Source organism: Anomaloglossus baeobatrachus, chromosome 7 (genome assembly GCF_048569485.1).
Source record: "Anomaloglossus baeobatrachus isolate aAnoBae1 chromosome 7, aAnoBae1.hap1, whole genome shotgun sequence".
NCBI classification, from domain to species: domain Eukaryota; kingdom Metazoa; phylum Chordata; class Amphibia; order Anura; family Aromobatidae; genus Anomaloglossus; species Anomaloglossus baeobatrachus.
Genome location: NC_134359.1, coordinates 170,606,740 through 170,621,285, shown reverse-complemented (window position 1 = coordinate 170,621,285; position 14,546 = coordinate 170,606,740). Strand labels below are relative to the sequence as shown.

General features: G+C 51.4%; 1 protein-coding gene across 1 annotated transcript in view; it reads left to right on the top strand.

Annotated features, from left to right (window-relative positions):
* Window positions 1–14,178, top strand: part of HSPE1 (heat shock protein family E (Hsp10) member 1) — a 39,106-nt gene extending 24,928 nt beyond the window's left edge. The window contains exons 3-4 of the mRNA XM_075317800.1: window positions 13,838–13,927; window positions 14,027–14,178. Coding sequence (XP_075173915.1) covers window positions 13,838–13,927; window positions 14,027–14,077 — 141 coding nt within the window. The 3' untranslated portion in view covers window positions 14,078–14,178. The remainder of the gene's footprint in view (window positions 1–13,837; window positions 13,928–14,026) is intronic.
* The last annotated feature ends 368 nt before the right edge of the window (window positions 14,179–14,546 follow it).

Genomic DNA, 14,546 nt, shown 5'->3' with positions numbered 1-14,546 from the left:
GCCCCAGCCGTATCGCCGGCGGGTCCTCGACTTGGCTCATAAACACCTGATGAGTGGCCACCTAGGGGTCAAGAAAACACAGGAGCGAATATTGCAAAGGTTCTATTGGCCCGGGGTCTTTGGGGAGGTAAAACGGTTCTGCGAAACCTGCCCGGAGTGTCAGCTTACCGCACCCCTGACCCATTTTCGCAGTCCGTTGGTACCGTTACCCATTATAGTAGTCCCTTTTGAACGGATAGGGATGGATCTGGTGGGGCCCCTCGTAAAGTCCGCTCGAGGGCACCAACACATCCTAGTGATCGTTGACTATGCCACCCGGTATCCCGAGGCGATACCTCTGACATACTGCAGCAAAGCTTATAGCTCGGGAGTTGTTTGCTGTGTTCTGCCGGGTGGGGTTGCCCAAGGAGATCCTTACGGATCAGGGGACCCCATTCATGTCTAAAGTGACCAAAGAGCTATGCCGGCTACTCCAGATCAAGCAGTTGCGTACGTCTGTGTATCATCCTCAAACGGACGGTTTAGTCGAGCGTTTCAATAAAACCCTGAAAACCATGCTCAAAAGGGTGATTTCAAAAGACGGGAAAGACTGGGATATGATGCTTCCCTATTTGATGTTTGCCATCCGTGAGGTGCCACAGGCATCCACGGGGTTTTCGCCTTTTGAGTTGTTATACGGGCGACATCCCCGGGGATTGTTGGACCTGGCAAAGGACACGGAGCAAGAGCCCACCCCCCATAAAAGTGTGATTGAACACATTTTAGGTATGCAGAACCGCATAAGCGCGGTCATGCCAATTATGAAGGAGCATTTACAGGAGGCCCAGGCCGCGCAGAGCGGCCGCTACAATAGACAAGCCACCGTGCGGACCTTTAAACCCGGGGATCGGGTGTTGGTATTAATCCCCACGGCGGAGAGTAAATTCCTGGCTCAGTGGCATGGCCCCTACGAGATAAAGGAAAGAGTCGGGGTGGTTAACTATAAAGTATTGCAGCCCGGTAGGCGGAAACCTGAACAAATATACCATGTCAACCTATTAAAACCTTGGCAGGAACGGGAAAACCTGATGGCTGTTTTTTCCCCATCTCCCTCCTCTTCGGGTCGTTCACATCCGGCTCCAGCGACCTCCGGAGAGGACGAACCGGAAGTAAGGATTGGAGAAGCCCTCACCAAGACACAGAGGCGAGAGGCCAGACGGTTGGTTCAGCAGAACCCCGATGTCTTCTCCGAGCTGCCCGGTAGGACCAGTCTGATACGACATGATATTGTCACCGAGCCCCACCTGAAGGTACGCCTGAAGTCATACCGGGTACCGGAGGCTCGACGACAAGCCATCTCAGAGGAAGTAAAGACAATGTTACGCCTGGGGGTCATCGAAAAATCCCGGAGTGAATGGGCTAGTCCGATTGTCCTAATACCAAAACCCGATGGCTCCTTAAGGTTCTGCAATGACTTTAGGAGATTGAACGAAATATCCAAGTTCGATCTCTACCCCATGCCCCGGGTGGATGAGCTGATTGATAGGCTGGGACAGGCGCGATATTTTACCACGCTCGACCTGACCAAGGGGTACTGGCAGGTGCCACTGACTGAGTCCGCCAAGGAGAAAACCGCTTTTGTTATGCCGGAGGGTCTCTTCCACTATGTTGTCTTGCCTTTTGGGTTACATGGCGCTCCGGCCACGTTCCAGAGGTTGATGGACTTAGTGCTGGAACCCCACCAGGCGTATGCATCAGCGTACCTTGATGACCTCATTATTTACAGCTCCGATTGGCAGACCCACTTGGAACAGGTACAAGCGGTGGTGGACGCGCTTCGAACAGCCGGATTGACAGCCAATCCCAAGAAATGTGCGTTGGGACTCACGGAAGCCCGCTACTTGGGCTACGTGATAGGCCAAGGAGTGATTAAGCCCCAAATTAACAAGGTTGAGGCGATCCAGAAGTGGCCTAGACCCCTGACCACGAAGCAGGTTAGGGCCTTCCTGGGTATCGTGGGGTACTACAGGAGGTTTGTAAAGGATTTTGCGGGACTATCAGCCCCCTTGACGGACCTTCTCAAAGGCAAGAAGTCCGTCATGGTGCGCTGGACTCCGCAGGCCAAGGACTCCTTCCGGGCCCTGAAGGGGGTCCTGTGTGGACAGCCCGTTCTTGTACACCCTGATTTCCGGAAGGAGTTCATAGTACAGACTGACGCCTCAGAGGTCGGCCTGGGGGCAGTGCTGTCTCAGGTGGTTCAGGGGGAGGAACACCCCGTCACCTTCTTAAGTAGGAAGCTCACCCCTCCCGAGCAGGATTATAGCGTAGTGGAGGAGGAGTGCCTGGCGATCAAGTGGGCCTTGGAGTCCCTACGCTATTACCTGCTGGGACGGCAGTTTCGCTTTGTGACGGATCACTCTCCACTGGTCTCGATGAGGTCCGCCAAGGAACAGAATGCCCGGGTTACCCGGTGGTTCCTTTCTCTGCAGAACTTCCGGTTTACGGTTGAACATAGGGCCGGTGGGTTGCAGGGCAACGCCGATGCCTTGTCCCGCGGCCCGTGTTTGGCGGGAGTTCAACCCCGCACGCTTGAACTGAGAGGGGGGGGGTATGTGAGACTGTGACCGGGGTTATCTATGACGGCCGGTATGTCTCGCCCCGGTTGTGCTCACTCCATGATAGAAAGTAAATCCACTCCAGGGTTAATGCTGTTTCCCTACAGGCTGAAGGAAGGGTTAAATGGAAACAGGAACAAGGGCAGGTGTGCCGGGTGTGAGGGAGTGAACAGAACTCCCTGAGTTCTCTGCTGGAGAGGCACATGTATATTGTTGTGGACTTTTGTTTGGACATTAAACCGTGTGCTGTGAACCTTAATGCCTGGATCCCGTGTCTTCTGCTGCGCAGCCGACCGTGCTACCTCACACCGCGCACACGTCCCGACGTCCCCGCGCACACGTCCCGACGTCCCCGCGCACACGTCCCGACGTCCCGACGTCCCCGCGCACACGTCCCGACGTCCCCGCGCACACGTCCCGACGTCCCCGCGCACACGTCCCGACGTCCCCGCGCACACGTCCCGACGTCCCCGTGCACACACCGGCATTACCTCAGTGATGTCTCCGCTGACAGCGCGATTCACTTCAGTTTCTGCATGGAGCTCACAGGAGCGGTGGTGTTTACTGTCGCTCCGGTCAGCTTCATGTAGCAGAGCTGGATGTGTCGCAGGACCTCGTGGATTATGCCGGACCTGGAGGTGTGTTTGGGGATTTTAATAAAGTGGTGAAAGAGGGTGGTCTTGTCTTTTATTTCAAATAAAGGATTTTTCGGGTGTATGTGTTTGATTTACTTTCACCAGGTTAATCATAGGGAGGTGTTTCATAGATGCCTGCAACGATTAACTAGGACTTAGTGGCAGCTATGGGCTGCTGCCACTAACTCCTTATTACCTCCCCGCACACGTCCCGACGTCACCGCACACGTCCCGACGTCACCGCACACGTCCCGACGTCACCGCACACGTCCCGACGTCACCGCACACTACAGCCCTAATCATCACCGCACACACACCGGCATTACCTCAATGACGTCCCCGCTGACAGCGCGATTCACTTCAGTTTCTGCATGGAGCTCACAGGAGTGGTGGTGTTTACTGCCGCTCCGGTCAGCTTCATGTAGCAGAGCTGGATGTGTCGCGGGACCTCGTGGATTATGCCGGACCTGGAGGTGTGTTTGGGGATTTTAATAAAGTGGTGAAAGAGGGTGGTCTTGTCTTTTATTTCAAATAAAGGATTTTTCGCGTGTATGTGTTTGATTTACTTTCACCAGGTTAATCATTGGGGGGTGTCTCATAGATGCCTGCAACGATTATCTAGGACTTAGTGGCAGCTATGGGCTGCTGCCATTAACTCCTTATTACCCAGATTGCCACCGCACCAGGGCAGTTCTGGATGAGCCGGGTACAGTCCTGGGACTGTCGCATCTAAGCCTTGCGGCAATTCCGGGCGGCTGCTGGCTGCTATTTTTAGGCTGGGGGGCTCCCCATAACGTGGGGCTCCCCATCCTGAGAATACCAGCCTTCAGCCGTGTGGCTTTACCCTGGCTGGTATCAAAATTAATGGGGAGACCGCACGCCGGTTTTTTTTTTTTTTAAATTTATTTATTTAACTGCACTATAGTACCGCCCACCGGCGGCTGTGATTGGTTGCAGTGAGACAGCTGTCACTCAGCATGGGGGCGTGTCTGACTGCAACCAATCATAGGCGCCGGTGGGCGGGGGAAGCAGGGAATAAGAGATTGAATAATGGGCGGCCGGCATTTTCAAAAGCAGGAGAAGCCGCCGGAGCAGTGTGACAGCCGTGCAGCTGATCGGTGAGTATGAGAGAGGGGGGAGAGGGATAGACAGAGAGAGAGAGAGACCGACAGGGTGACAGACAGACAGAGAGAGAGACCGACATTACAACCAATACGCACAAAAGAAGTGACATGTCACTTTTTAGAACGCGCGCTTCAGGCAGCAGCCGAAGCGCTGCCCTCTAATACGCCACGTGCGCACGGCTCCTGCATAATCTTCATATATTATGCTGTGGACGCAGGACGCATGCAGTTACGCTGCGGTGCAGATTGCAGCGTAACTGCATGTAAATACGCAACGTGCACACATAGCCTAAGACAAAAAAGATGCAATGTGGACAGCAAAATAGAAATCTCATAGACTTTGCTGGGGAAAGGAAATGCATTTTGGTGCTTCTTTGTATCCTCAAAAATGCAGTGAAGGGTGTACTGGGTGCACTGTGTGAACATAGCCTTAGAGTGTCATCAGGAGGTAGCAACAGATAGACTGGAAGATTCACAGAAAAGCATAGAAGTTGTCCTTTGGCCACATCTCACACTGATGACTGCTTCATTGTGAGTAACCAGATAATGAATGTCACACAACTGAGTCGCTGTGTAGAGGCTCATAATGCTCGATCCCAAACCTCTGACCTGAAACTCCACTTGTAAACAGCACGAGATGTAGTTGTGAAGCTGAAATTGATGCTCAAGGGTCATATGACAAGTTATTGGGAGATTGACATTTTTGGGGGGAGTATACCCACAAGTGTTGACTTTTGTTTCAATAAATCGTTTGACATGAGGAAATCGCTATTGCATGCTTCCATTAAAATGCCGTACTTTCTTGACAAAATACAGTATCTCTGCAGTGTGAAATTTTTTTACCTTTTACTTAAATTTTACCTGAAAGCCAAAATATCCCTAACTATTTGTGAGTAGTGTATGTGCACACAACATCTTGTAGATGTGTTAAATCCCTGGTAATTTTTTTTTTCCACTCGTTTAGTATAAACTAGAGCGTGGCTTCTAAGTGAATGCGCCACACGTCTTTGCCAAATGAGGGCATGTGCACACTGAAATTATTTTGGTTTTTTTAACATTCTTTTTATTGGTTTTTAATAACAATAACAGATGGTCAATAATCATAATACAGTATGGCTGTTAACCTACAAAATTAGATAGTATATGTCCTCAAATCCCAGCCCCACTCCTGACCTCCCCCACCCACCCCACCTCTGCGTGTCCTCTCTCCAAACCTAGATCTTTATGGTATTGGGTTGTGCTCTCCAATGACCTCCAGCAGGTATTATGAGGTATTTTCAAATTGTGACCTAAGGCTGGAGTCACACTTGTGATTGGAAAATCGGACCGATTCTCATGCTAGAAACAAGTAGCATGACCACTGTCCGATTGTTGATCCGTGTGCAATGCAACTGCAATGAGATTCTGTGATTTTTCTCATGATTGTAGTCCGTGTGTGATCCGTATGTGATCGGTTTTTATTCTCAGCAGCTATGTCATCTGCCATTCAGCTCTGCTACATGGCCGCTGACAGCAGACACAGACAGAGCCGCGCGATCAGAATGAAGTCGGATGAACGTCACCCGACTTCATTGTCATCCCGTGGCTCTGTGTGTCATGGCCTGATTTTCGGTCACCGGTGAAGGTCTCACTGGTGACCGCAAATCCCCTGAGTGACTTAAGTGATCTGCGCGATCAGTGGTGCTGTCAGTGTGGTTACCCGCGGCCACAGCTGAAGTCCTCCACCTGAGATCTGTGGCCGCGGGTAACCTGAGTGACGTCATCACTGATAGCGGGACTCACTTCAGTTGCTGCGGGGAGCTCACAGAGAGCGGTCGTGGTCTGTGGCCGCTCTGTCAGCTTCTGATGTAGCAGAGCTGAAAGCGTCGTGGGACCTCTGTGGAATACGTCGGACCTGGAGGGGTATTTGGGGACTGGAATAAAGTGGTGAAAGAGGGTGGGTTTATTTTGTCATTTATTTCAAATAAAGAATTTTTGGGTGTATGTCTTTATTTTCTTAACTTATAGGTTAATCATGGAAAGTAATCTCAGGGAGACACCTGCCATGATTAACCTAGGACTTAGTGTCAGCTATGGGCTGCTGCCATTAACTCCTTATTACCTCTATTGCCATCGCACCAGGGCAATTCGGGATGAGTCGGGTAGAGTCCCGGGACTGTTGCATCTAATGGATGCGGCAATTTCGGGCTGCTGCTGGCTGATATTGTTAGGCTGAGGGGGGGCTCCCCATAATATGGCGCTCCCCATCCTGACAAAACCCGCCTCCAGCCGTATGGCTTTACCCTGGCTGGTATGAAAATTGGGGAGGGGGGGGGCTGCACGGTGTTTTTTATTTATTTTATTTACTGCACGATATAGACCCGCCCACTGGCAGCTGTGATTGGTTGCAGTGAGACAGCTATTACTCAAAGTGGGGGCGTGTCTGACTGCAATCAGTCATAGGTGCCGGTCGGCGGAGGAAGCGGTGAATACTAGATGGAATAATAATTCAAAAGAGGAAAAGCCGCCGGAGCTTTGTGACAGCTGTGCAGCGCCGCGCTGGTGATCGGGGAGTATGAGAGAGTGGTGGAGAGGGATAGACCGAGAGAGACTGACTGACAGAGATTGACCGACATCGTCAGACCTCACTCATTTCCAGTATTTTCTGCAACATGCGATAAATGTATTTAGAAAAACGCATGTCACTAGGATGGTGTATGTGCCGTCCGGGTGACATCCGTTTTTTCTTTGTCGCTCTATTGGGAGACCCAGACAATTGGGTGTATAGGCTATGCCTCCGGAGGCCGCACAAAGTATTACACTCAAAAGTGTTAAGCCCCTCCCCTTCTGCCTATACACCCCCCGTGCTCCCACGGGCTCCTCAGTTTTTTGCTTTGTGCGAAGGAGGTCAGACACGCACGCACAGCTCCACAGATTGGTCAGCAGCAGCTGCTGACCATGTCGGATGGAAGAAAAGTGGGCCCATATAGGGCCCCAGCATGCTCCCTTCTCACCCCACTCTTGTCGGCGGTGTTGTAAGGTTGAGGTATCCATTGCGGGTACGGAGGCTGGAGCCCACATGCTGTTTTCCTTCCCCATCCCCCTCAGGGCTCTGGTGGAAGTGGGATCCTATCGGTCTCCAGGCACTGAGACCGTGCTTCATCCACAACTCCTGTGGAGCCTGCTGGATAGGAGCCGGGTATCGTTCAGGGACATGGCCCTGCTACTTGGAGGTACTCTGTGTCCCCGTGGGGACCGCGCACAGCAACACTCCAGCTTTGCTGGGTGTGCTAGTGCACCGGGGACCGCGGCGCTGAACGGGTTAATATGTGCCATTACACACTCAGCGTTGCTGAGTGTGTTTATGTATAGGGACTGCCGCACTGACCGCCGCTGCCATGGAAACACTGCGGCGCGGCTGGGACTTGTAGTGCGCTGGGGACTTCCACGCGGCCGCGCTTTTACGGCGGCCGCGTTTATTACTAGAGTCCCCGGCTTTTTGCGGCCTAGTTTCCTTTTCTCCCGCCCACAGCCCTGACAGGCAGGGGAAGGGCGGGACGCTGCACAGAACGAGCAGCACTGAGGGCTGGAGCATGCTTTGCATACTCCACTCCCCTCACTGTGCACAGTGCAGGCACCAGTTCCCGCTCTTTCTGGGTCACGCCCACGGCTCCCTCCTCTCCTCAGGACGCATTCCTGTCAGCTCCTCGGACGCTGCAGAGGGGGACAAAATCTGGGAGACCCAGGCAGGGGCTCTGGTGGCCTCACAACCGCTTTAAGCGGGTGGTCAGCAGCACCTGTGGTACAGTAGTGTAGCATTATATGTTTATTTTACACTGTGTAGTGCACAGTTGATTTCTGGCTATATACCCTATTGTGTTGCTCAGGGAAGATAATAGCATGGCGCCCACGAAAGGCAGGGGTGCCAAAACACAGGCTTATTATGTTGCCTGCGCCGCCTGTACGAACCCGCTACCGGCAGGTTTCACTGACCCCTGTGGCTCTTACTCAGCCAGAGCCTCTGCTAGGGGGGGCCCAGGGGGAGCCACCTGCTAACACTGTTCAGGTGACAGGTTTGGAGTTTGCAAAACTCTCTGAGACTATGGCTAAGATACTGGAAGCCTTGCAGTCCAGACCGGTATCTCAGCACAGGGACTCTGTTGAATCTTTGTTCCCTGGCCCACCTCAGCTGGGCCAACAATGTCCTCCCGGGGTATCTCATGGATCCCAGGCTGAGGGTTCTGACACAGACCCCGGCCCCAGACCGACTAAGCGAGCTCGCTTAGATTTTCCCTCGACATCATCATATTGTTCAGGGTCTCAGCGGGGGGAATCTCTGGTTGATGATGCGGAGACAGCTGATCAGGATTCTGATCCTGAGGCCGCTCTCAATCTTGATACTCCGGACGGGGACGCCATAGTGAACGACCTTATTGCGTCCATCAATCGTATGTTGGATATTTCTCCCTCAGCTCCTCCGGCGGAGGAGTTGGTTTCCCAGCAGGAGAAATTCCGTTTCAGGTTTCCCAAGCGTACACCGATTATGTTTCTGGACCACTCTGATTTCAGAGAGGCAGTCCAGAATCACCATGATTGTCCAGATAAGCGTTTTTCTAAGCGCCTTAAGGATACACGTTATCCCTTTCCCCCTGACGTGGTCAAGGGTTGGACTCAGTGTCCCAAAGTGGATCCTCCAATCTCCAGACTGGCAGCTAGATCCATACTTGCAGTGGAAGATGGGGCTTCACTCAAAGATGCCACTGACAGGCAGATGGAGCTCTGGTTGAAATCCATCTATGAAGCTATCGGCGCTTCTTTTGCCCCAGCATTCGCAGCCGTATGGGCGCTACAAGCTATCTCAGCAGGTCAAGCGCAAATTGACGCAGCCACACGCACGTCCGCGCCACAGGTGGCGTCCATAACCACTCAGACGTCGGCATTTGCGTCTTACGCTATTAATGCTATCCTGGACTCTGCGAGCCGTACGGCGGTTGCAGCCGCCAATTCGGTGGTACTCCGCAGGGCCTTGTGGCTACGGGAATGGAAGGCAGATTCTGTTTCCAAAAAGCGCTTAACCAGTTTGCCAATTTCTGGCGAACGATTGTTTGGCGAGCGTTTGGATGAAATCATCAAACAATCCAAGGGAAAGGATACGTCCTTACCCCAGCCCAAACCGAACATACCCCAAACAGAGGAAGGGGCAGTCGAGGTTTCGGTCCTTTCAGGGCGCGGGCAGGTCCCAATTCTCCTCGTCCAAAAGGCCTCAGAAGGATCAAAGGAACTCTGATGCATGGCGGTCTAAGTCACGTCCTAAACAGACCACCGGAGGTGCCGCTACCAAAGCGGCTTCCTCATGACTTTCGGCATCCTCACTCCGCATCCTCGGTCGGTGGCAGGCTCTCCCGCTTTTGCGACACCTGGCTGCCACGGGTAAAAGACCGTTGGGTGAGAGACATTCTGTCTCACGGTTACAAGATAGAGTTCACCTCTCGTCCCCCGACTCGATTCTTCAGGTCATCCCCGCCTCCCGAGCGAGCCGAGGCTCTTCTGCAGGCGCTGGGCATTCTGAAGGCAGAAGAAGTGGTGGTCCCTGTTCCTCTTCAGCAACAGGGCCACGGTTTTTACTCCAACTTGTTGTGGTCCCAAAGAAGGACGGGTCTTTCCGACCTGTCCTGGACCTGAAACTTCTCAACAAACACGTAAGGACCAGGCGGTTCCGGATGAAATCCCTCCGCTCCGTCATCGCCTCAATGTCCCAGGGGGATTTCCTTGCATCGATCGATATCAAAGATGCTTATCTCCACGTACCGATTGCTCCAGAGCACCAGCGCTTCTTGCGCTTCGCCATAGGAAACGAACACCTGCAGTTCGTGGCACTGCCGTTCGGCCTGGCAACAGCCCCACGGGTTTTCACCAAGGTTATGGCTACTGTAGTAGCGGTCCTCCACTCTCAGGGTCACTCAGTGATCCCGTACTTGGACGATCTGTTGATCAAGGCACCCTCTCTAGAGGCATGCCAACACAGCCTCGACGCTACCCTGGAGACTCTCCAGAGTTTCGGGTGGATCATCAATTTTCCAAAGTCAAATCTGACACCGGCCCAATCGCTGACATACCTTGGCATGGAGTTTCATACCCTCTCAGCGATAGTGAAGCTTCCGCTGATCAAGCAGCGGTCACTACAGACAGGGGTACAATCTCTCCTTCAAGGTCGGTCACACACCTTGAGGCGCCTCATGCACTTCCTGGGGAAGATGGTGGCAGCAATGGAGGCAGTTCCTTTCGCGCAGTTTCACCTGCGTCCTCTTCAATGGGACATCCTACGCAAATGGGACAGGAAGCCGACGTCCCTCGACAGGAACGTCTCCCTCTCGCAGGCGACCAAAAGCTTCCCTTCGGTGGTGGCTTCTTCCCACTTCATTATCGAAAGGGAAATCCTTCCTATTCCCATCCTGGGAGGTGGTCACGACGGACGCGAGTCTATCAGGGTGGGGAGCGTTTTTTTTTTTTTTTTTCTCCACCACAGGGCTCAGGGTACGTGGACCCAGCAAGAGTCCTCGCTTCAGATCAATGTTCTGGAAATAAGGGCAGTGTATCTTGCCCTGAAAGCGTTCCAGCAGTGGCTGGAAGGCAAGCAGATCAGAATTCAGTCAGACAATTCCACAGCGGTGGCATACATCAACCACCAAGGCGGCACACGCAGTCGGCAAGCCTTCCAGGAAGTCCGGCGGATTCTGCTGTGGGTGGAAGCCACGGCCTCCACCATCTCTGCAGTTCACATTCCAGGCGTGGAAAACTGGGAAGCAGATTATCTCAGTCGCCAGGGCATGGACGCAGGGGAATGGTCCCTTCACCCGGACGTGTTTCAGGAGGTCTGTTGCCGCTGGGGGGTGCCGGACGTCGACCTCATGGCGTCCCGGCACAACAACAAGGTACCGGTGTTCATGGCACGGTCTCAAGATCCCAGAGCTCTGGCGGCAGACGCCTTAGTTCAGGATTGGTCGCAGTTTCAGCTCCCTTATGTGTTTCCTCCGCTGGCACTGTTGCCCAGAGTGTTACGCAAGATCAGGGCCGACTGCCGCCGCGTCATCCTCGTCGCTCCAGACTGGCCGAGGCGGTCATGGTACCCGGATCTGTGGCATCTCACGGTCGGCCAACCGTGGGCACTACCAGACCGACCAGACTTGCTATCTCAAGGGCCGTTTTTCCATCTGAATTCTGCGGCTCTCAACCTGACTGTGTAGCCATTGAGTCCTGGATCCTAGCGTCTTCAGGGTTATCTCAAGACGTCATTGCCACTATGAGACAAGCTAGGAAACCGACGTCCGCCAAGATCTTCCACAGGACGTGGAAAATGTTCCTGTTATGGTGCTCTGCTCAGGGTATTTCTCCCTGGCCTTTTGCCTTGCCCACTTTTCTGTCCTTCCTTCAATCTGGACTGGAAAAGGGTTTGTCGCTCGGCTCCCTTAAGGGACAAGTCTCAGCGCTCTGTGTTTTTTCCAGAAGCGTCTAGCCAGACTTCCACAGGTACGCACGTTCCTGCAGGGGGTTTGTCACATCGTCCCTCCTTACAAGTGGCCGTTAGAACCCTGGGATCTGAACAGGGTGCTGATGGTTCTTCAGAAACCACCATTCGAGCCAATGAGGGATATTTCTCTCACGCCTTTCGCGGAAAGTGGTTTTTCTAGTAGCAGTCACTTCACTTCGGAGAGTGTCTGAGCTAGCAGCGCTGTCATGCAAAACCCCTTTCCTGGTTTTTCACCAGGACAAGGTGGTTCTGCGTCCGGTTCCGGAATTTCTCCCTAAGGTGGTATCCCCCTTTCATCTCAATCAGGATATCTCCTTACCTTCTTTTTGTCCTCATCCAGTTCACCAATGTGAAAAGGATTTGCACTTGTTAGATCTGGTGAGAGCACTCAGAATCTACATTTCTCGTACGGCGCCCCTGCGCCGCTCGGATGCACTCTTTGTCCTTGTCGCTGGCCAGCGTAAAGGGTCACAGGCTTCCAAATCAACCTTGGCTCGGTGGATCAAGGAGCCAATTCTCGAAGCCTACCGTTTGGCTGGGCTTCCGGTTCCCTCAGGGCTGAAGGCCCATTCTACCAGAGCCGTGGGCGCGTCCTGGGCTTTGAGGCACCAGGCTACGGCTCAGCAGGTGTGTCAGGCGGCTACCTGGTCGAGCCTGCACACTTTCACGAAGCACTATCAGGTGCATACCTATGCTTCGGCGTATGCCAGCCTAGGTAGACGAGTCCTTCAGACGGCGGTTGCCCACCTGTAGGAAGAGGCCGTTTAACGGCTCTCTTACGAGGTATTATTTTACCCACCCAGGGACTGCTTTTGGACGTCCCAATTGTCTGGGTCTCCCAATAGAGCGACAAAGAAGGGAATTTTGTTTACTTACCGTAAATTCCTTTTCTTCTAGCTCTAATTGGGAGACCCAGCACCCGCCCCTGTTTTTTTGTGTACACATGTTGTTCATGTTGAATGGTTTCAGTTCTCCGATATTCCTTCGGATTGAAGTTACTTTAAACCAGTTTTTTAATTCTTTTCCTCCTTCTTGCTTTTGCACCAAAACTGAGGAGCCCGTGGGAGCACGGGGGGTGTATAGGCAGAAGGGGAGGGGCTTAACACTTTTGAGTGTAATACTTTGTGCGGCCTCCGGAGGCATAGCCTATACACCCAATTGTCTGGGTCTCCCAATTAGAGCTAGAAGAAAAGGAATTTACGGTAAGTAAACAAAATTCCCTTCTTTTCACACACCCATAGACTTGCATTGGTGTGACTCGCACGAGAAACTACAAAACGCACCATGCTGCGATATTTTTTATTTTTTTTTCCCCCTCAGTCCGATTTTGACTGAGAAAAAAAATAGCAGATTGGAGCTGCATCATTGCTTACCATTGGTCCGAGTGCAATGTGAGATTTTCACGCATTGCACTCGTGCGAGTTAATCTCAAGTGTGACTCCAGCCTTAGACTATTTTTAGTGTCTATAGGGAGTGTCTGGATGTATGGACTCCATGTTTCAAAAAATTTCCTGGTCAATCAATTTTACCTTGTTTGTCAACGTCTCTAACCTCTCAGTGACATTTTTGATTAGCTTTTGATGCAGGAACTGAGTGGAAACTCCTATTCATCCTCAAAAGCTCAAATATTCTCATACTTGGCCTTTCTGTTTAGTTTTCACTTGGGGTTGGGGGTGGACTGTCTGCACATACCCTGAAGGGGTTAAATGACGCTCGAAAGACCTAAAATATGCACAGCGAGTCTTGGTTAAAGTGAAATGCATATGGTCATTCTTTTGAGTGTTTTTTTTAGCGTTTTATTTCAGGTGGAATATGGAGCATAAGTGAGTGTGATGTATAATATATATGTCAATGATAAATTCTGCGCAGCAGAGCGTCATTTTATATGGGTATGTTGAACTTGTAGGGGTTTGTTGTTTTTTCTCTTCATTTTGTGCTAGATTGATTTTATTTCTTCATTTATTTTTTGTATTTTAGAGCGGAGAGATCCAATGTGTTAATGTAAATGTTGGCGAAACCGTTCTTCTTCCTGAATATGGAGGAACCAAAGTATTGATTGATGATAAGGTATATACATCTGTAAAAAAAAAAGAAACCCTTTTTGAAAACGCCCTTTTTTAAATAATTTATAGATAACCTCATTTTATTTTTTTTTCCTCTTTACAGGAGTACTACTTATTCAGAGATGGTGACATCTTAGGCAAATTCATGTCGTAACAGCTTTTTATATTTTTCTCTTCTCCATTCCAGAACCTATTGGAAACTACACTTATGTAATTAATGTAATGCATTTGCTACAATAAATTGAACAACATGTATTTCTTTGCAGTGTGTGATTGTGTCCTCTGTATAAAAACACTAAAGATCCTCAATGATTCTTTACTGTTTCATCACTTTTAACCCCCTTCCAACATTAAAGGTACCACTACATCTTATTTTGAAAGGCATTCCTGCAAATTTACATACCAGTATGGTTCGGTGACTATGTGGGGACAGGAGCTGTCCGTTAAGCAGAGTTCACTGGCCCTGGCTGATTAACCCTCTAAATGCTGTGATCAATAGGAGTCACAACAATTAGAAGAATGGGAGAGGGAGAGGGCTTCTCACTAGGCGGCTGATGCTTTCCATGACAGCAGGATGTCAAATAAAGACCACCTAGTCTGTCAGTTACAGTGGCCTGTTGGGC